Consider the following 24,819-nt stretch of genomic DNA (forward strand, 5'->3'; position numbering starts at 1 on the left):
TTTGTAGGAATTACTGGTGAGTTGACAAAGGACAGAAAGTGGAGGAGCAATAAAAGACTCCTTTAAATATTGCCCTTGTATGTCACATTTGCTCTGTGTTCACAGACAGAGGTCAAAAGTAAATTTGTCTTACAGTTAATTTTCCTTCTGACTGCAGAGTTCCAGGACCTTATAAGGTGAACTGTGTGACCTGCTGTTTAGAGTGTAAAATAAAAGGATACAAGGGTGTCAGGTATTTCCTAACACACAACATTTAAATGACTAAGTCAACTGCACAAACATTTCAAAATATATTTCAGTAGTTGTGAAAGCAATTATTTTGTATTTCTGTGTGATGAAAAAATATTTTAATAGGATGAAAACAAATCAGAATACTTTACATGTTGATGTACAAAGGATATGTTTTCTGAAACCCAATTTTCACAGATTATGAATACACTTTATAGTTTTATCAGTAAAGCTATAAGTTGATGGAAAGGTTTTTGGCCATTTATTGGAAATGTACTGTGTGTAGATGACAATAGGCTACCACATCATGATTAAGTAATATATTTATTAAAAGTGAGTTTTTAAACAAACTGGAAACACTCCTGCCCTGATGGAAGCAAGTCATAGGTCATGTATCCCCTGTATGTGGGCTAGATTCTTGTGATACATGCAGCAAACTTTAGTCTACTTAATACAAAAAAGAGATTTTGTACTGCAGAAATGCTAGGCTTGCACATTTGAAGGTGCACTCATATGTATGAATGAGGAGTCAACTCTGTAAACTATTTGCCTAGGATCACACGATTTGAGACGTGTTTACAGGTCAAGTACATTACAGTTAGGTCAAGTAGATTATTCAAGTTACTCGACATGCCAGAACCTGTTCATACCGCTTTGGAATGCTCCCCTAACAGATCTACCAATGCCAAAACCAGGGCTGGTAGAAGGGTAGGACTAAACTCCTATTTGCTTTAGCTAAGGTGGGAAATTTCACAACTAGCTAGGAAGTGCCAAGTTGCTCACATTTGCCTGGCGATTGGTTGAGCCTTTGCAACCATTCAACCGTTCCCTGCAGGAAGGTGTTTCCCTCAAAATGGATGGGACCTCAGGCTTCAATGAAGAATGCTTAGCTCGGAGTGGCAGCAGTGTGCAGTGAACCCTCAAACCTCAGCAGCCTAGAAATGAGAGGCACAGGACAGTGTAAAAGACAATAGTAAGCAGTTACAAAGTGGCACACTTCTAGCTCTGCCTAGCATCTAGAATAACCTTGCTGCAGTGCAGGGTCATCTTTTCCCCCATTTCTTAAACTTCACAAGCTTCATAATTCCCAATGCTTGCAGAGTTTAAAACAATGTGAAGTTTTGAGGTCCAGTACTTTGCAACTTGGATGCCCCTACCAAAAACATTCTCCATTCTCACAAGAAATTCAAAACATATCTATTGTCAGACCCTCTACTGTTTACATATAGAGCACATCTTCCTCTGGTATATCTCTTAAAATATATCTTTGACTGAAGACTTCCACACAAAATCATGCAGGCTTGGAATGAATCGGCTACAAAAACTATTTGAATATATGTTGTAAAATTTAAAAAACTGGATTAGATGGCCTCTACGGAGAACCCTAGCTGGAATAAGCATCTTGAGTTTTCCTCTCATTTATCTCTGCCTTTCAACCCTTTTTTCTATGCCTCCAAATAGCCTGTGGACTCAGCACATCAGGAGCCCTGCTGACCAAACCATAGAAAACTCAGTATGCTCCTTTTCCATCTGGGCAGCATGGAACCTAGTAGTCTACCAAGCGAGTGCAACCCACTGAGGTTTCCTGAGGCCTCTCAGAGGTTAATGGCTCCTATTGAAATCTTCTCAGTTCCTGGATCCGCAATCAGAGGCTGATGCCAAATGAATTGTTTCCTTTGCCTGCTTCCCCTTCTGGATTTAGCGATCTGCACCTATCTAATATGGGCAAGTCAGTACTTAGTGCGATCTGAGTTCAATACCTTATGCCATTCTATTGATCAGCACAGAAATAGTCACATCTGCTTAATCATGGACCACTTTAGGGTCTCACAGCTGGTTTTCAAAATTGACTTATTTCTGTAAAGTCTCCCACTGCATTGCTATCTTGATTAACATTCCCTATCTGTGATCACATTATGTATTGATTTCTCATTTCTACTGAGCACAGGATACACTAACTTTGCTACTCGTTTTCTTACCAGTTCCATCTTCCAGCCTAGTCTGCATTTAGCACTGGAACAAATGCATACAGTGCTCCGGACCCCTGCCTCTAAGCTTCAAACCCTGCTATTCCTGTACCTAGGGTAAAATATGCACCCACTACTCACCTAAAAGGCAAGGAAAACCAGTCTATATCAGTTCCTAGCTCCTGGTTTTGAATCCCAGCTGGTGAGTGTAGATACTCTGCAAGTAGCATGCATCATTACACACACCACAGACACTCATCCGCATTACTCACCTAATGGCCACACAGATCCCAGCAGTAGATGAGCATAGTTATCTAACATAAATTGTACTTTTTCCTCTACCCCCATCAGCCTCACACCCTAGGAGTGATCTGTGCCACATGGCATCCTCCATCACTCAATCCAAGCTACTCTAGTAACTTGTACACTTTTATTCTGGGCCTGCCATCACACTGATCTAGCAAGAGTGTAGTTGCCTGGGCCTACCCCTGACTAGGTGAGATTCAGGACCTGTCTGAGACCTGAACGGGGCACCTGGGCAACCTCATAATGGACATGGAACTACTGTTCCTGCCCTGGGTAAAGCACATAAAATGGTGCTAGCAGCACATTGTGTTTTGGGATCAATAGAGCAAACAGACCTTTTTTCTGAGTCCATGATAGTATGGCCTACTGGCCCTGTGGTAAAGTATGATAGGGGCTGCTTAATTCCTCCATTTTAAATTACACATTTTAAACTTAGCATTTGTTTTCTAATGGTGACCTTTTACATGGCTTTTCATTCTTGCAATAATGTGCTGATAAATCACTGTGCATACAGCTTGTTTCTCGTCAGCATTGCTGCCATTCAGTCTGTACACTCCGTCCAAGGACAGGCACACAGAAAGCGATGTCCTAGTAATGAGATTGTCCATGGAGGCAGCTCTTCACTTAAAGACATATCACCTCTTTGGCCCTGCACCTCTGACACAGTGCGACACGAATGGAGTTTGTATTATAAAATATGCCTCTGTGCTACATTCAGTAGAGGAGCACTTTGGCTGAAATTATCCTGGAATGCGGTGCACGGTGGCTGAGATGCAGTTTTGTTGACTCTGATGCTGATCTTGACCTCCATCCTGAACAGGACAATAGCCTGCACTACACCAGACCAGTTTCCTGTCACATCTTACCCAGGTATGTGGGAGTTAGGCTATCCCAATTGACCTGGGAAAGGGTACTTCACTATGCTGTCAATAGTGTAGGTTTTAACTAATAGGGGTGTACCAACATAATAACATTATCATTGTTGAACTGTTTATCTTTGTCACCTTTGTTGTAATGCTAATTACCTTGGTATCCTAATAATCGCAGCTCATGTTTTTTACACAAGAATAAGATAGTTGCACTAAATCTGTGAAATTCCGCATCTTTCTTGTGTCTCATTTTGGGTATGCAGTGTGACAACAAAAGGGTAGATCCGTTTCCACGATTTCCTTGGGAATCTGAGTAGTCATACTTGAGGTTGCAACTACAATCTGGTACCGTGATGTGTGTAGGGGTTCAGATAGGGCAGTTCAGATAGGGCACTGTAATCTAGCTAGGAAATGTGTCAACATTCCCTGATGATATAGGTAAACTAAGTCCCTTTATACTGATGTTTATGTTCACAAGATGCACAGTCCTACATGATTCATAAGAACTGTATAACAGCCCTCTCATGCAAAGCTCAGCCGTTATGTGAACAATCAAGAACTTGTGCTGACATCTTGCATGTATGGCGAGCATATGTAGTGTGCTGGTAGGAAATTTGCAGTAATGTATTTGTGTAATGAAACCACTTGGATACATTTTGGATGTCCCTGGTTTGACAAGACACACAATTAAGCATACTCATAGCCTACACAGAGAGAAGAGATGTGTATTTCCTGCATTAATCTGGATGGAGATCAAGACAAGGAAGTGAAAAGGTTGTAGCTGCGGCTTCCTTCAGAAATTAATTGAAGACTTATGATAGCAAGGGGCTGCTAATTTCCCCCCCCCCCGACAACTGCTACTTGGTAGATGGTAGGGCTGAAGGATATGACTGCAGCTTATGTGTTTCAAGGTGAAAAAGATTTTGGGTCAGGTCTGTACTTCTTTCTTTCCTTTTCTACTTCTTTAGTGAGGCTGAGAACAAGTAGGTGCAGAAGCCGCTCACTTCATTTTGTGGGTGCTTCAGTTTTGAGAACTCCCCAGTGCTTCAAGGTATGAAAACATCGATTTACATAAAGAGTGTGCCTGGAGAGAAGACTGAAAAGGACACATTAAAGAACCACCTCAAACTAGTTCTGACAATTGAGACAATGGATCCATATTCCCCATCCAGAAAGGGTGCATAAAGTGAGGCCCACCAAACCAACTCTGCTCAAGTTCCAAGTTCTTCGTGACCAAGGAAAAGAGTGCTCCACAGTGTAATCGAATGACTGCTGCCTAACCAGTGGCTAGTATCTGTCAGTCTTTCGTGGGTGAGGAAAATTCACCTGACGTCTTCACTTTCTCCTGGAGGAGCTGAGGGTCTGCCTAGTGCTTAGGCGCCTGCCTGCTGACAGAAGGAAGGAGTCTGACTGGCTCTGTCGAGGGTGGGGCTCCTGTGTGTTCCTAGTTGAAGGGATACCCAGAGATTGCAGATGATTGGACAGCAAAGCCAGGAGTGATCTATGCTGAAGACTGTCTCTGCAGCTCTCAGCAGGAACTGCTACAATAGCTGTGAAGTTGGCCTGACCAATTTGGGGTTCCAATTGTTGTGAGGGTCACTTGTTCCGATCAGAGCTACAACTACGTTGAGGTTTACCTGATAGGGGCTACAACTGCTGTAAGGTTTGCCTGGCCCAATGGGGCTACAACTGCTGTGAGGTGCACCTAGCCCAAATCAGGCTGCAACTGCTATGAAGTTTGCATTGTGTGAGCGGGTCTACAACTGCTCTGGTATGGCTATTTGCCCAGTTGGCATTGAATGAGCTTCTTTAGTTGGACAGTCCACCACTGTGGGGCCAGCATCTGCAGTAGTACCCATGTGAAACAAATGCCTGATTGGTGGCATCTGAGTGTCTGATACTGGCCTCTGACTGCAGGAAAATCGCACAGCTGAGTACTCACTAGTTGATCATGAGGGACTGAGAATGGATTCCTATCTGCTGGACCACCAAGGGTGTTAGAACTCAGACAAGCGAACTGATTCTCGTTTGACTTGCTTGGCACCACTGATCTGCATCTGAACTTTACTCATGCATCTGCCATAATTTCTGAGGGTTAACTCCCTGGTCACTCAGGGAGGGAGATGGCATTGAGTGGGGAAAGAGGATCTGAAGCACTACAAGAGGTGAGTCATGACCAGGCTCATTACCACATATGCTGAAATGAATAGTTGTATATTAAGTACTGCTGCAAGATTAAAACATACTTTATCTGCTAGAAAAAGAAACACTGCGCAGGGCATTGAAATTATTGTGCATGTTTGGTGGTTGTTAAATTCTGAGCTTCTGCCCCACACACTACCTCCCTGAGAAGCCTGTGACTGTTTGTCCTTGCGATCTTGCCAGTCCAATCCAGAAGGAGTTATGCTGGGCAAGTAAAAGGCCCCTGAAAATAGAGATATGGGGTGTGGAACAGGGGAACAAAGGACATTACTAATTACAGCCGCCTAACCCTTATTGTTTTCATATGCCAATCAGTCCAAAATATTTTTGTGCTAAATAACCCTGTGATAACTAATACTGAGCTGACTACACAGGGATTAAAAAAACACGAATTTATTAACTTGCCTTCAAATTATAAGATGCATATTCAACATAGTTTTAGATAAAGTAATTTTAATATTTTTTTATAAAACAAATGAATATAGATCCTTTACATTATACACTACTCCATGTCAACCTCCCTAAAGTTACCCTTATCACCCCATACCTCTACCTATCACTAAACCCTAAAATTACTCTTACCACTCTTTACCACTACCCACTACCAAACCCTAAAATAATCTTTCCACCCTTTGCAATTGTAATAATTTCGCACATTGAAAAGGGCACTGTGTGGCCACCCTGTAGCCTACCTACCAGTGGTCTTTCAACATTACTAGCCTCCATGATGCCAGAGTCAGCCTCATTGAACCTACTTACCACCTTCTCACAAAGATGCAAGATGCACTTTCCGACCTTCTGAGACTATACTAAGCTTCATTTAAGCCTCAAAAAGATTTCCAGAGATGCCTGAAGACACGCTTCTGCCATCCTTTATGGTCTAAATACACTATTCGAATCCCTCCTCCCTTTACACTAGGTTGCCACTTCTGTTATCCTGCCAATCAAGCATCTAGTTCTGGCTATTACAAGCCACCTTTCACACTACCAGTGGCGTCAGCGCTTAATTTGTAAATAAAAAGGTGCCGGTGTTCAAAGCCCTCCTCTTAAACACGGGGTTGAGGCATTTAAATGTGACACTTCCTGCACCTTCAGCTCACTCTTGCAGCTTTCTGCTTTCTCCCATTGTGATGCTTTTTTCTTTTTCCTCTTCCTCCTTCTTTCCCATATGTGTCTTTTGCTCGCAGCAAATGCTTGAGGCAGAAGAATAAGCCCTGGCCCTCAAAAATAAGTGCCGGTAATCAGCACCGGAAACAATAAGCACAAATTAAGCACTGAGTGGCGTGATGTGGCGGAAAAAGCAGCGCGCTGTGCTTAACAGATCCCAAAAATAACTGATCACACCGACACTTGTGTTAAGTACTTGTCATACTCATGTGGTATTTCAGTGCATCTCATATTTTAAGATGATTATTCCTTGAAAATCAATTTGCATAGTTTTTCAAACCTAATGGAAAATCGTGTCAACTAAAACAATGTCAAACGTGCATCATTAAGCATCTCGTGTCCAGAGAGGCCCATAAATGTTACATAATTGGGTAGTGTTTCCCCTGGCTTGGTGTCACTAAATCTATTATATTGGCACCAACACTAATTAGCTGCTTTTACATGCAGAGTTGGGTGACAGCATCAGACACACATGGTACAATGGAATGAACACAATTTGTAAACCGCTACAGAACACTGGTAAACTGTGCAGCCTGCCGCACCAATCCGGAAATGGTTACCATGGTGTTAGGAGGCCGTTACCTTCTATCTCAGGGGAGTGTGGGACTGCGTGTTCGCTGGTAACATTATGAATTGGAAACAGCCGTAATAATTACATTCAGCTACATCGGACTCATTCCTTAATCTCAGATGATGCAGTTTTCATTCACAGCAAAGAAGATGAACATTAAATTGATTGATATTTTACTAGAGATACAAATTAAATCTACAAAATATGTGTACCACAGATCAGAGAGGCATACATTTTAAACGCAGAAACAATGTACTATTTGAAGTCAGTGTTCTAATCCCTAAATGCATTATACGAATAGTGCTCGGTGGATATAAATGTATTCATTCATGGGAAGTTAAGATGACCTGAAGATTGTTTGCCAGATGTATGCATTTTTCGTTGACAGGTTTGAGCCTCATGTTAAGTTTTGTGGCGCGGTACTACTGCTGTAAGTTGGTAGTGCCCATGCCTCACCGAGCTTCCATTTGTGCCCCTCTAAAGTCAGAGAAAGCACTGTGTTTACACCTAAGAAGTCTCTCCTAGCTCCACCATTGTACCCCTCTGAACTTGACGCCCATCTATCGAGGAGCCAGGAGGTCACAATTAAAAATGTCCTGTGGTATTCAAGGTGAAGGGTCCGGGGATGGGTGGGGGCGGGGCATGGGCGATCGTAACTTATTTTCCCTGTCCCTGCTCGAGATCTAAGGAATACCCGACAAGGACAGGGAAATACAGAATGGTTTTATGAGCAGAAAGAAAACTGCGTGCATCTGAGACATTAGTTTGCTTTTATTACTATTATTTTTGTATTGAGAGATCAAACTCCCGCTTAGTGTGTTTATTATCTCACTACGATAATCTTTGCTGAGTGAGCACTAAAAACGTAATACCCCCTTTACAAACGTGCAGTGCTCTGAAGGGAGTCGCCATGGAGGCAGGTCCCATCACAGAATAGAGATCACACCTGGCCGGTGAGAATCTCTGAACAGGGCTGAAGACCCTGTGACAGAGAGTAGAGGCTATAACCTCCCCTCTACTGCAGACCTGTGCACCATTTGCAGAGGTCTAAATTGCCCCTTTGTCTATTAAAATCCACTTGGACTACCAACGTCTGCTTTACTTTAATCACACATTCCATGCAAGCTCAGGAGATCCTTCAACTGGTCTGTTCCAGACAGCCACACTTACATCAATAAATGTTTTTCTTACCTTGAAGAAGATGTGGGCTCTGTAATTTGTCTCTGCATTCGGGCATGTTTGATGAGATGCTCTTTTAATGCAGTCTGGACTGCAGCAGGAATGTCTGGAGAAGTGTGGCTAATTTTCATTGCTGCCTCGAGGATCTTCACAGAGTGTTTCCCATTTTCTTTGATCTCTTTCTTTTCGTTTGTTTCCATGACCTCTGCAGGCGCACTGGGGGTACTTTGAGGAATGCTGTTAACAATGGCAGTAACTGCTTTGCTTCTCCAGCATGGCCAACAGAGTTTCCAAAAGACAAAGAGAGAGACTACCAACAAGGCAAGCCCACAGAAGCTGACGACCACTGCAAGCAGACTGACTGAGACGTCTGCAAAGAATGAGAAGATAAAGAGAAGTCATTAACATGGTTGGCTAAGGCACCCTGAATCAATGTTGCAATGCAATGGGTCTTGTGTTTGCTCAAGTTAAAGTTACTAGCGTTGTAAATTCCTAACTGGACTTTTCTTGCCACTTAAATTGAAAATGAAAAGTAAAACAGTTGACATAAGCGAGACGATTCAAAGCGCCATGGCCGCCGTGAGCATGAGCTCAAAGCAGACACACAAAAGGAAAAAGAAGTTTGCTCACAGTCAAACATATTGGCAATCGTGCAATTATACGTGTAACAGGGACAGTCTGCAAGGTGGTTACAAACCGCCCCAAGGAGTGACAAACGTAAAGCATTTGCCAATGATAACAAAGGATTTTTGAGCAAGCCCATGAGTGAGTGTGATGGGCATGCAGTGCGCATGGTTAAAAGCCCACAATACTTGTAACAGGTCAAAGCGCTTGTGCGCTCGACCTAAAAAGAGGAGGCATGTTGAACAAGGTTATTCCACTGATGATGCCTTATCTTTAAACAATTAAATCGGGGTTAAGACAGTTCCCAAAGAAAAATAGCTAGACAAATTATGAATAAGCATTATCAAAACTTATAAATAAACCACGTGGACATCCTTAGAGTTAAATGTGAAGAAATATCCTCCATATTCTACTCATGTTTTAATATTGGCTTTAGTTATTTTGCGTCAATTTGCAATTCAATCTCAAGAGGGATTTTCTAAAACACTGAATTTTACTGACGCATAATGAAAATGACCATTCTTATTACCAGAGCACAGACTAATGGTGTTTTTTATTTAACAAGTCACACTTCATTTTTTAGTGCTGATAGAGAGCTGATTCATATTTCCTAGATAATGTATAGAAATGCAAAAGGTAATACAATGTAGAAATATTGTACAATATTCGAATGTCTTTTCCTGAATAATTCCAGATTTATCACTGTACTTTTGATAAAATGAACGTCAAATTAAATATGAAATTTCTCACATGGAGCAAACACTATGGTACTATAAACGCTAGTAGAATATATTCTCGAGCTCCTTTTTGGAGCCAATCAACTTTTCAGGCGTGCAGGACCTTCTTCCACCGAGTACTTTTGTTTTACGCTATGTAAGGACACAAGGATGAGATTCATGTAAGAGTAGTGAAACATGTTAACATTTTTATTACTGTAACTGGTAAACAGGATTAAATGTTTAACAGGGTTTTGAGAGCTTGCTATAAACATGTATGTTTTGAAGGAATGTGGGGTTTACACCCACTACTTAGCAAACGCACATAAACAAGCCTTAACATAGCAAATAGGTCTTGGATTAAAGTACTAAAGTATGAAGAGCATTTCTGCATAGCTATGTTTCCTTGCCTGTGTTTACTCCCATTGACACGTTAAATTCCGACCTATTGGCTTTGACAATAAATGTTTTATATTATTGCTTCATATGAAGTACTCAGTCCTGTTCAATCACCTAAATCATAATATTCTATCTACCTAGGTAAAGTATCAAAAGACCAACTTGTTGAGCTATTGGCTTGTCGCCTGAGCTCAGTGAATGTTTCATACAGAGCTACAGTGTACTTAAATATTCTTTGTCCGCATGTCTCAATTACAGATGGGCAGATCATAAACTTTCTGTCAGAGGAGCCCCTGTTGTTTCCACTGACAGTAAGCTTACTTTGATGGCCCAAAGGAACAGGGGTCATCGGAGTAAGGCCATCACACTGCTGGCTCGATTTAGAGCAGAGGATGTGATTTCTTTTCGTGTCCATCATTGCCAGGAAAACCTGGATGTGAAAAACAAAACCATCAAAACCGATGGCAGCCGTCCACTAAACCTTTTTGTACTTTGAAGGTAACAGGCAAAAATGTCCAAGTCACAGACATGACCACTTGGCCAGCAGTCATTTCTGCATTTGACTGGTGGAGTACCGTCTAAACAGCAAACTGAGGGTCATATTTCAGAGCCCTTAGCGCAACCTTAGCACTGCCATAGCGTCATTTTTTTAATGTTAAGGCAGCGCTAAAGTTGCATTTTCCCCACGCCATATTTACAAAGTGGCGCAATACATGCAATGCGCCACTTTGTAAACCCTTTCACTACATTATGCCTGTACACATTAAAGGACTTTGTGAACCATTGACAACTGGGAATTCACATTTCATGTAAGAGTAATTCCATGGTAGCACATTGCTCCTTGACCTTTGTGTATCAGGCCCTAAAGCATTTCCATAGCTATACAATGACAGTTCTGAGAATCTTTATTGGACATGTTTACTGTGTCCTCTAATGACTGCATGACATTGAGACCATAGCCCCATCTTTTCATAGCAAACGGTCAAGAATAGGACATTGACACGGACAACTACGTTGCACCTACAGTGCTGACCTTGTCAGTGTGGCGACTGTGGATAGTCTCCAACTACCTTGGCCAACAATGGCAATGACTGCCACACATGGTGCTCTTGGAGTGAGCTCCCTCACCAGACTGCCGTCCCAGCCACCCAAGAAGTCCCTGACATCTTTGCATTGTGAGGTGGGAAACCGTAATAAGCAGAGAGAATAGTAAGAACATCTCCTCTGCTGAGGACCTGTAGTTTGCATGGAGCCTGCAGATGCGATCCAATGCCCGACCTCAGGGATAGATGTCAGATATCTCAGGACTACGTGGATCCAGAGGGGGAAAGAAGCCCCAAGAGCCCAATGGTGGATGTGGTCAGCTGTGTGGGCAACAAAGATGATGTCGAAGGCTCAACGGAGGCCTCTCAAGGGAAATGTTCTTCATAGACACTCTCTTTCCCAGCACATTAAAGAGGCAGACTGAACTTGTGGATGGCCTTGATAAACATCAAAATCCAAGGAGTGTAAAAACATCACACACTGAAGTGTATCAGTCAATAATGATGAGCATAGCGCCATTAAGTCTCAATTAGGACTATTGTTTAGAGCAAGCATAGCTTCCAGGACAAAAGTCTTTGAATTTGTTACTATTTCAAGATGATTCGACCCGAGACTGAGTCCTCTAAAGGTTGGCTGAGAGTTAGTTAGACACTTGACACACAGAAAAAGAGATAGTCTTCTGATTTGTCGGTATTTCAACATGGTTCGACCAGAGACTTAACTCTCCAGAGATTGGCTGAGGGTTAGACACAACATCCTTCTCGTACTGTGGGTTCTCCCTGAGACATTTGGTATTCTGTACGGAGGGGGCTGGGAAGAGTGCAAGGATTAATTAGGTTGAAAGAGCCTGATAAAACTAACGGGAGAAATGTTGCATGAAAAAGGAGACTCAACTCCCTTACAAAGGAACACTTTATTAGCCCTCTTTGCACTCTTCAGAGCTCCCTAACAGAGGAGTTTGCACTTGACTCCAAACTATTGCAAAGCTGCTGACTGATATACAGGCCATCGCGGATTGTGTCAACACTAATGAAGACAACATTGGTGTTCTGTCCTGAAGAGGTCGGATTGTGATCTCAATATGGGAAAGAGGTAAGGGGTAGATTTCTTACACATAGAGAGACAGGGACAAACAATGGTGGAACAATAGCAAACATGACTCCTCCCAGTGGGAACATTAATATCCTTAGAACAGATGGTACATTTGTTCTCTTGGAATGTCACAGGACTTAATTCCCCTGTTAAAAGATTTGTATGACCATAATCTCTGAATGTTTTATGGTCCAGGGAGGACCTGGCTTGGCAGTTCGGGCTGGACAGTTCTCATGGGAAACAGGGTCAGGACTGATTTGCATATGACTGGGTCCAAACTGGGGTGGCATGATAGGCAAAGAATAATGGATTAAACCCAATGTTTGCATTGTTAAGCATTCTGTCCATCATTTGTTCTTTTTGCTTTTGTCGCCGTAAGTTGGAAGGGTATACATAGACGTGGGTCACGTGCTCACTGTGCCACTGCATTCAAGCTAGCCTGGCTGATTAGGGGTGATACTCCAAAACCAGTTCCACGATGCATGCTTCCAGTCCAGGGAGGACCTGGGTTGGCTGTTTGTGCTGGACTGTTCCCATGAGGAACAGGGTTAAGACTGATTTGCATATGGCTGGGTCCAAACTTGGGTGATGTGGTGGGCAAAAAAACAATGGATTAAACCCAGATCTTTGTGACGGGGGTGAATGCTTGCATTGTTCAGCATTCCGTCCATCATTTGTTTTATTTGCTTTTGTCACCCTGAGTGGGCAGGGTATGGTCAGACGTGGGTTCCATGCTCACTGCACCACTGGATTCAAACCAGCCTGGCTGTTGAGGGGTGATAACCCAAAACCGGTCCCAGGATGCTTGTTTCCGGTCCAGGGAGGACCTGGCTTGTCAGCTCAGGCTCGACTATTCCCACGGGTTCAAGATTGATTTGCATATGGCTAGGTCCAAACTGGGATGGCATGGTGGGCCAAAAAATGATGGATTGAACCCATATCTTTGTGACTGGGGGGTAAATGTTTGCATCGTTCAGCATTCCATCCATCATTTGTTCTTTCTAATTTCATCACCTCTGAAAGCCATAATGCAATTAACTTACAATCGACCCACTTGATGTTTAAAGACACAAGGTTATTGGCCCACAAAAAGCCCACCCAGTATCAGGCTAGCTCACCCAGGAAATTGAGTGGGGTAAGGTTACCTTTCATGAGGATTTGCTCCTTGAACCACAGAAAGTGATGCAAATTTCTATATGGGTTTGTTACGTAATCCTCATTGGTAAACTCTACAGTAGTGTGCCCACTGTAGTGTTCTCATATGTCCCTAACTCACATCAAGAACAATTCCTACACACATTAAGAGGGTTGATTTAAACAAATAAAATAAAATGAACGGTGAGTTAACTTGGATGAGACATTTCAATATGAAGTAAGAAACAATGTGACTGTGTTCAATAACTACTTTCTCTGTTCTACGTTACTAATAAAAAGATTTCTTCAAGAATGTACAGGAAACCCACTGCATGCAATTCCATCCTACATGCACATAGCTAACACCCCAGTACTCAGATTAAGGCCATCCCATATGGTGAAATGATAAGAACCAGACACAATTGTAGTGACAATGAGATTTCTTCCCAAGATATGGAACTGTTAGTACAACGTTTCCATAATAGAGGATTCCCAAGGGAACCTTTTTCCAGGGCCAGTAAACGTATAGTTTCCAAACAACGGAGTACCCTACTTATTAGGGGATACAAAATATCTAGCAACAACAGGAAAAGGGATATTTCCCTATTACCAGATTCAGTCCTGCCAGTAGCCTATTATTTTGCATATTGAAGAAACATTGGCACTTGTTACTTTTGGATGCGAGGTTCGGGGCAGTTATAGGTAAGACACTATCTGTCACTCACAGTAGAGGATGCACTCTGAGAAACATCATGTGCCCTAGCTACATTGCACCCCTCACACAAGCTCACCCCTAAATGTGGTTATCCAATAAACCTGTCGGCTTCTATAAATGTGGGTGCTGCATTTCATGCCAACTTGCTCGTAATAGAACCCTGACCTTCTCATACAACACAGGCGATACCCACTACATTAGACAGTTTATCAACTGCAATACAAAATACACAGTTTACTGTATAATCTGTATTTGTGGACTAATCTACGTAGGCAGCACTATTCGCCCTCTGAAGGAACGCATCCAAGAACATATTAGAGCATTCAGGAACTACAACACTGACTATCCTCTAGCTACACACTTCAATTCTCAACATGATGAAACATCAGATTTCATGCCATTACCCAAGTCACCACATCGCCTAGATTGGGTGATAGAACCAAAGAATTACAGAAATGTGAAGCTAAATGGATACTCAAATTACTATCAGTGGAGAAAGGTCTAAATACTGACAGGGAACTTCATGTATTCCTGACCTAGAAATGCTCCCTAAGTGAGTTCACTATGTGGCAATATCTTTTACTTTGATTTAGGGCTGTTCTTACAGTATGGGATATAAACATCTCTGACTATTGTCTTTGTACGATTGGCAGTGCATAACCACACTCACACACCATAATGTAACTATGTATACTGTTAGAACCTAGTGCTTATGATATAACAGCTCAAACCTTTGGCCAGGGACTCAGTTCATATTTAAGATTCACATTTGTATACTTGTCACTTCTGTATACGATATAACAGCTCTAACCGTTGGCCAGGGACTTGGTTTACACCAAATATTCGAAGGTGTTTTAATTTCAAATAAACAAATTACAAAGGAACAGACAAATGTTGGAACTGTGTATGTACATGTCAAAACAAATTTCGCAATCTATTTTTGCATGATCACAGGTACTTTAGTAATATATTCTTTCTTCAGACTGTGGGTTACGCACACTTTGTCTCCCACATCGTTTTTATAATACAACATACACAATATACTACATGCACGCTATGTGTGGCCCGTTCTTCTATGTCAGACTGTTTACACATATTGTCACCTCCTGTTCGTTCATGATATTTTGGGTTTCCTTTTACTTGGGTAGCACTTCCTCAGTCAACATCTTCCGGAATTGTTCTGGGGTATGCAGTCTCTTTATAAGTTAGAATTAACTGTCAGTTTTAAGTCGCCAGTCTTTACCTGGCTTCCACTGTCTAGACTTATTATCTGTTCAATATTATGAATTTCATTCCAATAAGGCCACCATTCCAGGCCACTCTGTTTGTTTTTTGCTAATACGAGTCCACCAGCCATCTATAAGCGTACCAGATACTAATCCAATATGGCCGCCATGCAAGCCAACTCCGTTTGGTTTCTTGGTGCATTAGCTACTTTTGTGTTCATTAGGCTCTAATCCTTCGTCTATGTCCAGGCAATACAGCTACCATTTAAAGCCCGCCTATGTCAGGTGCCACTGGAACTGCTTGTAACTTGAGGCACGTGCCCAGGACTATCGGAAGGCAAGAAAGCACAATACGAAAAAGTGCTGAATGTTTGATTATGTAGCTACAGCCTTGCTAATGTCGCGGAACGCTTATAGCGATCCTCTAATATCTATAAAATTAATAGATACTAATTCCTAACTATGCGGAAACGTGCATAGCCCTCTACCTTTGTTCTTGACATCTCGCATTTTTTCAACCCGTCTCACATACACAGTATCGTGGCGTTCAAATGCCTACCTCTAAACTGTTTGTGATTTGTTCAGATGCATTCTTCTGTAAACTGAAATCGATACACAACTTAACTTGGCATTAACCATTCCCACTCCTGCCTTGGAGATATTTTCAGGTACTCCAACACATTACCATTATATATATATTTATACATTTTCTACAGGGCTTACCAAGGTCCCCTTTCATTGCCTTCTTAAGACGTGTCTTCCACTTATGCATTTCGCACGCATCACCTTGGATGTTCGTGTACTACAAGACACCGAAACTACTTACCTCCTACTCACCCAATTTGGATATAAAATCAGGTACTTTTACCAGTAACTTATTGCCCTCATGCACCTGATTTTTGGGTCGACGCACCCACATTCCCGATCCTTGCTCTGGGCTATTACATTCTTTTTATCCGTTTCCATTACAGCTCTTTTTCTTCCATCTTTCTGGTTGGTTATCCTAACTTCTCGCCTACAAACTAGGTAGGTTCCTAACGTGTCAGGTTTTCCATAAAATCTTGGCCCTTCACAATGGTCTGTTCACCACCAATGGAGTATTAGATCTTTCTGCACATGTAGGGTGACATGGTATGATGGCAGGTGGATTTGTGGCATTTACTCTTCTCATCACCTCTGCTCACTATTTGACACCTCTTGCTGGTCTCATGGACTTATGTATATATATACTCTTACGTTCACACAATTAGCCACTTTCGTCATGTCTGTATCTTTGCCTGTTTGCTATTATCTTTATACGTGATATTTGGATGTACCAATGTGAAGTCAAAATCTTTGTACAATGTATCCTCTAAAGCCTTGAAAAAAGTCACTGTGTGACGAAACATGTGTTGGCTGTGCTTGATTGGCTGTGTTCAACCCAACTACTGATCGTAATGAACATCTGTCTGGAATACAAAGAAGAACACTGTTCTTACTCATTAATGGACCTGCTGTACCGAAGTTTACACTTGTATTATACCACTATATATGTTTTGTGTGCTGTGGTCCTATCTAATTAAACTACTTTCTCTGCCCTGGGTGCACAAGATGTTTGGAGCACCCATCTCACTGTTAAAGACTACAGTTTCTTGAAAAGACAAAGGACATATTCCAGAACAAATGTTATGTCTGGTTCTGACTCTCCTATTAGAGTGATTGAGCTGAAACTGACCTTATAGTGACCTCCGATTATGCCCCAGTTATGTGGGACGTTTGGCTGAAGGATATACCTGGGAAGAGAGGGACACGAAGGTTTGATGAGACTATAATAAAGGATAAGCTATATCACAAGACATGAGCAGACAGATCCAAGAATATTTTGAGACCAACTAGACAGAAGAAGCTTCAGTCTCAGCAGTCTGGAACTCGTTCAAGACATTGGTCAAAGGCAATTGCATCTCTACTATGGCTGACCAGAGGCAAAACTTGGCTCTAGTATAGGTGAGACTGGAAGCGGACGTTAAAAAAACAGACAAGGGAGTTTTGCACTCTTATAGCTTTGAGGAACTTCACTGCAGTGAAAGGGCATCTCAGTTTACTCCTCCTTTGTGTATCCATTAGTTCAAACGATTTGCATATTTGAAAGAGAGCCATGAAACCCATGTGGAGGACGCCTGTTTCATTTAAGAACACCAGAACCTTTCCACAGTTTACCTCTCTTGCAGTTAAATGTTCAAACTACTACTCTGGAAGGCCATATCAAAAGGTCTTTAAATCGTACTAGCCTGTTATGCCTATAAAAGCACCATTCACCACTACATCATCAAACATTCAATTTGGTTGAGGGACCAAAATTTACAAATGAATCTTTTTTTTTTAACTAATGCCAATTTCAAAACTTTTCCAAAGTTTGAAAGTATGTTTTTTTAAAAATAGCAAGTGAAAAATCCTCTAAAAACTAAGGCCCTTATTTAAAAGAAAATGACGGAGAGTGACGCTGTGCCAAAATTGGCAGTGCCCCGCTCCGTCATTTTCACAACACAAGGATAATTGAATACGGCGCACCCCTGGGTTGCTGCCTGTGCCAACGCAGGCATTCTTGCACCATCGTGCAAGGATGTCTACGTTGAGGGGCTTGATTGTTTATGTGTGGGAAGGTGTCCCCTCCTGCACATAAACAATCACTAATGGTGATTTTGTACTTCTGTGTGTGCTGCAGAATGCCAAAGTGTAATTTTGAAATGATAGTTAATGTGCAGGAAGGGACACCTTCCCACACATAAACAATCATGTCTGGCATTTTGCTCTTTCTATGCGTGCTGCAGAATCCAGCATGCATAGAAATAGCAAAAAATTAGCAGGAATAAAAGTACTCCTCATTACGCCTTGCTAACGCCACCCCTGGGGTGGTGTTAGATTTTGGCACTGCCTCAGGTTTATGAAATCTTGTAAATCTGAGGCAGCCTCAAAATGCAATAGTGTTGCTGTGGCACACCCACAGCAACACCCATTGCACGTCCCTTCCTCCTGCCTCATCAAGTTGACACTTTACTGCCTCATTTGAAGTCAGGTAAATTGCAGGACTTCTGATGGTCAGAAACCCTTGACCTAGTGAGCCATCCACCACTGATCCTTCAAGTCACAGTGGAAGTTATTTCAACCTAATTAAAGTGGGTGACCAGCACTAATTTTCCTGACCAGTTCTGCATGCAAGGCATGGCAGACACAGGCAAGAAGGAAGATGACAAATGAATGCCACAGGCAGGGAGAAAACTCTCTGTCTGTCAGGGCCATTGTGTTTTTTGTTTTACTGAAAGAAAGTCCTTCTTGTGAAAAGAAAAAATAATCCTGAGTGGGCAAAAATAATATGGGGCATGCTCAACATTCAGATCTTCTTTCAGTGAAAGTGTCACACCAGCAGGTGCACCAAAGTCATAGTGATCCCACCCAGGCTGAAGGGATATCTAAATGAAGAGGGGGATATGCCACCAGAGGGGTGTAGGCTGTTGTCTCCACTGACCTAGCGGGTTATGGACCACACATCAAGCTTTAAATGAGCGCCTCCTCTGACTAAGGTCAAGCTTCTAGAGTCTATTATTATTGTATCAACACCATTCACATGGCCATCCCTTCTCAGGTCTGCTCCATCTGTAACCAATAATTCACTAATCTGTGAGTAAACTTCAACAGTGAGCTGTTCTGACTCATGCAAGTAACTACACCTGAGACTTCATCCCTGTTACTGATGGCCCAAAGAATTCCTTGGATGCGTGAAGTCATTATTTCCAACTTAATTACAGCAAAGACACAGAATTTTAACATGCCTAAAGCTTGACTACCAGTCTTGTTTAGTTGAGCCTACCAGACAGCACAAATTGTCTGGTTTCAAAAGACCTATTTTGGGATTACCAGGAGCCTACAATGGCTTACAGCCAACCCTCCCCCCCTCATTGCTTAGCATTGGTTGGTTTTGTTGTTATTCATTTACTTGACCCGTATATAATGGATTAAGCTGCTTATCTTGTGATTTTCCCTCCCTTGGAGTATAGCTTCTTTACCATCCACTTGACTGGCTAACTCATCCTTCCACTGCGCTCTTTAGGTGAACTACTTTTTTTTTTGTTAAGCACTCCAACATGGTGCAGTGTTATCCAGATCTCTTCCTACTGTATTTCTTCTTCCCCAAAATATTCACTCTCAGCTCTCTGTGTTTTCTCTCTCTTCTGGCTGCTTGCTCTCTCTCCCATTTACTTCTTCCCTCCACACTTTCCCCATGCACGCTCCATGTTACTGGCAGCCCTCATGTGCTTCTCCCACTGGGTTACTGTCTCCCTCCCTTGTGTGATTCTTCCCCTAGGGCTGCCTATAGCTCTCTCTTCTCATATCTCCCACCTATTCCCTATTACTTACCTCAATGGCTTCCCCACACGCTCCTCTGTTGCCCTCACCTACACAATTATTTTTATATATATGCATATATATATATATACATACTTAAAAAAACTAAAGGTTACAGAGAAGCTATAGTTAGGCTCACAATGTAAACGTACATAACCATAGAAATTAACATGTTAGAGTTAATGTTATTTCAAGTAGCTATAACTTGTGCCCTAAGGTAACTATAACCTGCGCCCTTGCCATGCACTTCTAATTACCTCACATATTACAGCACACATGACATCTTGCATAACATGTAACATCATTGATAATATAAAATGTAATATTTGCAGTAAAATCTTTGAGCAAAAAATTGAATGGTGATGGCACGAATTATAGCTACCTTAGGGCATGAGTTATAGTTACTTGAACTAACTATAACAGGTGAATTTCTATGTTTTTGTATGTTTAAAATGTGAGCCTAACTATAACGTCCCTGTAACATTTGTTTTTTAATTGAATTTCTATGTTTTCTTTTATTCTTTTTCCGATCTATAACGTCCCTGTAATCTTTGTTTTTTTTCAGTGAATTTTGATGTTTTATTTTAAGTTAAATAAATTTAATTACAATATGTTAATCCAACCCTGTGCCATACAAGTCTTCGGCCATGTGCGGCCAACGGTGTATAAACCTTCAACCCCGTGTCACCCGAGGCCTTCAGTCATGCGCCGTGGAGTCTGGCTGTAACCACCCAATTCCGCACCACGCACAGCCTTTGGCCATGCATGGCAGGAGTTTGCCCGCAGGTCCTGATCTGTGTCCAGGCCCTGCAACCAACTCCCTATAACCACCCAACCCCTCCATAGAGGTTTACAAATAACTGTTCAAGGTGAAAATGCAGAGAAAAACACTTGCATTGCCTTCACCATGTGCAAGAAATTTGGATGATTAGTACTTTACAGAATGGAACTTCAACTTGGGCAGCTGCTTTGTTTATATCTGTAAATGCTTCTCGTTGAGATTTAATTTCTGTGAAAGGAGCAGCATGGCAGATTGAATCCTGCCCTGCTTTTTCATCCAAGAGGAGGCCAGCATTTTGTGCAGAATATCTACCCAACTGAAGTACTTTCTACTGGCTAATTAGTAAGTGTTATTTCGTTGGGTAAATGTATAGTGCATCTCATACACTACAGCTACCTAAAGGACACTGAGGAACTATCTCCAGTGATGTTGTTTGTCTGTAACTTTGCCAATGTGAGTTTTGTTTGAGCGTCCCCATCGGATAACTTTACAAGATGGAGCTTTAAATTTATATAAGAAAGGACAACAAGGGAACCTTCAAGGATCCCCGCTTTTGTGCTGGGAATGCAGCTTCCTGCATGTGGGAGCAATAGTTTTATCTTTTTCCCTGTCCGCATGACAGTGGGCAGGAAAAGAGGTGAAAACTCCGCTTTCAGCAAGCATTTTTAAAGCTCCCTCTTGCTGAAAGTGGAATGTTTGCTTTTGCTTGGCGGGAGTTGCCATAACTCCCTCCAAGCACAAGCAAACAGCTACCTCCCAAGGGTGGGCACCGCAGGAAGTAGCAGGAGCCGGCGCTGGGGGTTGGTGGTCCCAAGGACCATATGTCACTCCAGGAGGGAGCTCCAGAAGGGGGGGGCGCACAGTACTCCTTTTTCTATTTTAAGTGTTTAATTGGTCCTGGGGAGATGATGGTCGCCGGGGCACCCTGATCATTATCTATTATTGCCCCGGGAGGTGTTGGTCCCCGAGGCCCAGGTGGTCCCGGTCCCCCACATAATTTTATTAATTTAGCACCTTGGGAGGTGGCGGTCCCCGGGATCTGGGGGGGTCTGTGTGGCATCCTGCAGTTGCTTTACATGTGGCCCTAGGGAGGTAGTGGTCCCTCAGGGCTTTTCAAAGCCCTGTGGGGGGGGGGGTATCGTGCATCCCCCTTCTTCATAACTATGCAATGCCCCTAGAACATGGCCCACTCAGGGGCAAAATTAAAAGCAAGTGCTGGAGACCACGCATGCTTTCTTTAAAATTCACTGTGAAATTCAGAATATTCACAAATTTTGAAGTGAATTGAAGGCTTGGTGGTTAGGGTCAATATACCCTGCACCCTTTTCCGTTTTAATGTTTGATTTTGGGACTCAGTTGAAGTTGAGTCTCAAAATGGCTGCCAACACTTCCTGCTTTAAGTGTTGGCAGCCAATCAAATCTCTGTATGGACAGGAGGGTTTGTGAAGTGTTTGTGTCTCTAGATATACAAATTTGTCTTTCCTTTAATTTCTCTAAAGCTACTGAATGGATTTAAAACAAATAAGAAATAGCCTTCTTTCTGGACCAGGAGCTAGCTTTCTGCCAAATTTGATGTAATTCCGTCCAGTGGTTCGGAATGCAGTCGTGTTCAAACTCTGAATGGGAATTAAAATGGGAAATGCACTTTTTTTGACACCCCCTTATTCTCGGCCTCTGCTTGGGTAAGGCCATGCAGCTATGTACTTACACAGTTTTTTTTTTTCTGAGCAATGCCATCTTGGATCGGTCAACAGTAAAAGAAAATGACATCTGGGTCATTTTGTAGGCTCGCTCATGAGTGATGATGCACACACATGCTAAAAGAATGATGCGACTGCGAACTGTAACTGCATCACCAAGCCTTTTTATCCAAAACTCAACAGCTCCTGTGGAAAGTATTGCTTTTTACCAGTACTGTTCAGCATCCCCAAAAAAGATTGGCAAAGCAAGACCTATTGACTTTGCCAATGCTTGCTTTTATTAGACATTATTACATCTCAACAACCAAAAGAAAGTCATAAAGGAATGAAATCAAGACTTTGGTAGGTACAAATAGCTAATCCCTGTTTCCTTACTTCGCAGACACCAACATGCCTCAGACTGAACAACTACCTCACACAATTCAATCATTTTGAGGGAAAATCTCTTAATTGTCAAGGCCCTTCTAACAGGAATTATTCACCTTTGTATACCTAAGTCACACTTGAACCTATGAAGTTCATGATATGCTCCACATATGGATCTTACTTTTCTGAATTTGATTCAGCACAACTCACTGTGCCACTCCCTTGACAAATATTTCTCACCCCATCAGCTAACCAGATAGCTAAAGGTGATCTTCAATATTCTGTCAGATAAAAGATCCAGATATCTCCAACACCAACCTTCCTCCATTTCAAATTATCTACTGTGGCACATCTGCCTCGAAAGGGACCATAAAACAGTCAGAGTTGCTCTGTTGTTCCAAAAGTTGGGCTCCACATACCAGTTCTAATTTATTAAAGTAATCCAGTAATTGCCCTCTATCCCAAGCTGTCACCCTGCTCCCTTTTACCTGTTTACCTCCCTCAGTGCTCTGAATCAGTCTACCTGTAGTTTGAGTGATATGAAAACAAAGGCAATGAAATAAAGTGAAATAACAGTACCACTGTATTTGTCACCTTCGAATGTCCACTATTTATCTCAGTCTACAGCAATCTGAATGTTTCTGAAGTCTCATTAAGGGATATTGCAACACGCATCATGACCTATAGCAGTAGTTAGTCCAACATTAATGAAGTGTACCTGGAAAGGGAAATATCATAAAAGAAGGGATTATTCATAGGCTTAGGTGCCAAGTCAGATTTGCTTGATTTGCAGCAATTACTTTGCAAATAAAATGTAACTTTAAGCATGAGAGTCTGTAATATGTTCTGGAATAGGAATTCTAAATGACCAGGACAATTAGCAGAATATTAACCAGTACTTTGAGAAGTGAAAGTGACAAAATCAAGGTCCAATTAACTAATAACGAGGAATTGGGTTGATTATAAAACAATATGACAAAGATTTTCAAAAACTTTAGACAAACTTCATAGTTAATCCGCATTTTTTCAAAACGTGCTAAATGAGTTAATTAAAAATATTAATTTCTTTGATTTAAACTATGGTTCACTGGAATACTTTTAATTGCCCTTTATTCAAAGTCTTTGAAGGTCCAAATAATACATACCTAGCGTCAGCTTACAATAGTGCTTCATACTGAGAACCGTTACCATAGACAAATAAAGGCAACAACTGGATCTAGGACAGACAAGAGTGCGAATTACAAAATTCAAGGTTATGGGTGTCACCATGAGATGAGGTGGGTGAAGACCCTGAAATTTGACTAACCCTGTTTTGGAAATTGCCATTTCTGCAGGGTTATTCCCAAACTTTTAGCTTCTGACCTCCTGTTTTTTTAATCCTATGCTGAATTTCATTTTTGCTGGCTTTAGGACTCTGGCCACTTTTCACTGCTGACTAGTGCTAGAGTGCAAGTGCTCTCTGTCTAAGTTGTATTAGTGATTGGTTTATACCACTGCTAAAGTGCAAGTGCTCTCTGTCTAAATTGTATTGGAGATTGATTTATCCATGATTGGCATATTTGATTTATTAGTAAGTCCCTAGTAAAGTGCATTATGTGTGCCCAGGGCCTATAAATCAGCTGCTACTAGTGGGCCTGCAGCACTGATTGTGCCACCCACGAGTACAAACATGCCCTAGGCCTGCCATTGCAGTGTCCGTGTGTGCAGTTCAAACTGCCATGTCCACCTGGCAAGTGCACCAACTCGCCAGGCCCAAACCTTCACTATTACTACATGTAAGTCACCCCTAGGTATGCCCAAGGCAGCCTTATGGGCAGGATGCAGTGTATTTAAAAGTTAGGACATGTACTGGTGTGTTTTACATGTCCTGATAGTGAAATACTGCTAAATTCGGTTTTAACTATTGCAAGGACTATCTCTCCCTTACAATAACATGGGGATTGCCTTGAAATATCTTTTTAAATGTAATTTACCATTGGGAGCAGATAGAGACATGGAGTTTGGGGTTTCTGAACTCACAATTTAAAAATACATCTTTTGGTGAAGTTGGTTTTTAACTTGTAATGTTGAAAATGCCACTTTTAGAAAGTGGGCATTTTCTTGCTTAACCATTCTGTGGCTCTGCCTGTCGGTGGAATACTCGCCTGGGTCAG

The 24,819-nt window shown here is 41.9% G+C and overlaps 1 protein-coding gene across 1 annotated transcript in view; it reads right to left on the reverse strand.

The window, feature by feature from the left end:
• SYT10 (synaptotagmin 10) overlaps positions 1-24,819 on the reverse strand; it is a 210,373-nt gene that overhangs the window by 176,914 nt on the left and 8,640 nt on the right. The window contains exon 2 of the mRNA XM_069228631.1: positions 8,502-8,859. Within this exon, the coding sequence (XP_069084732.1) occupies positions 8,502-8,859 (358 nt within the window). The remainder of the gene's footprint in view (positions 1-8,501; positions 8,860-24,819) is intronic.

Source organism: Pleurodeles waltl, chromosome 4_1 (genome assembly GCF_031143425.1).
Source record: "Pleurodeles waltl isolate 20211129_DDA chromosome 4_1, aPleWal1.hap1.20221129, whole genome shotgun sequence".
NCBI lineage: Eukaryota > Metazoa > Chordata > Amphibia > Caudata > Salamandridae > Pleurodeles > Pleurodeles waltl.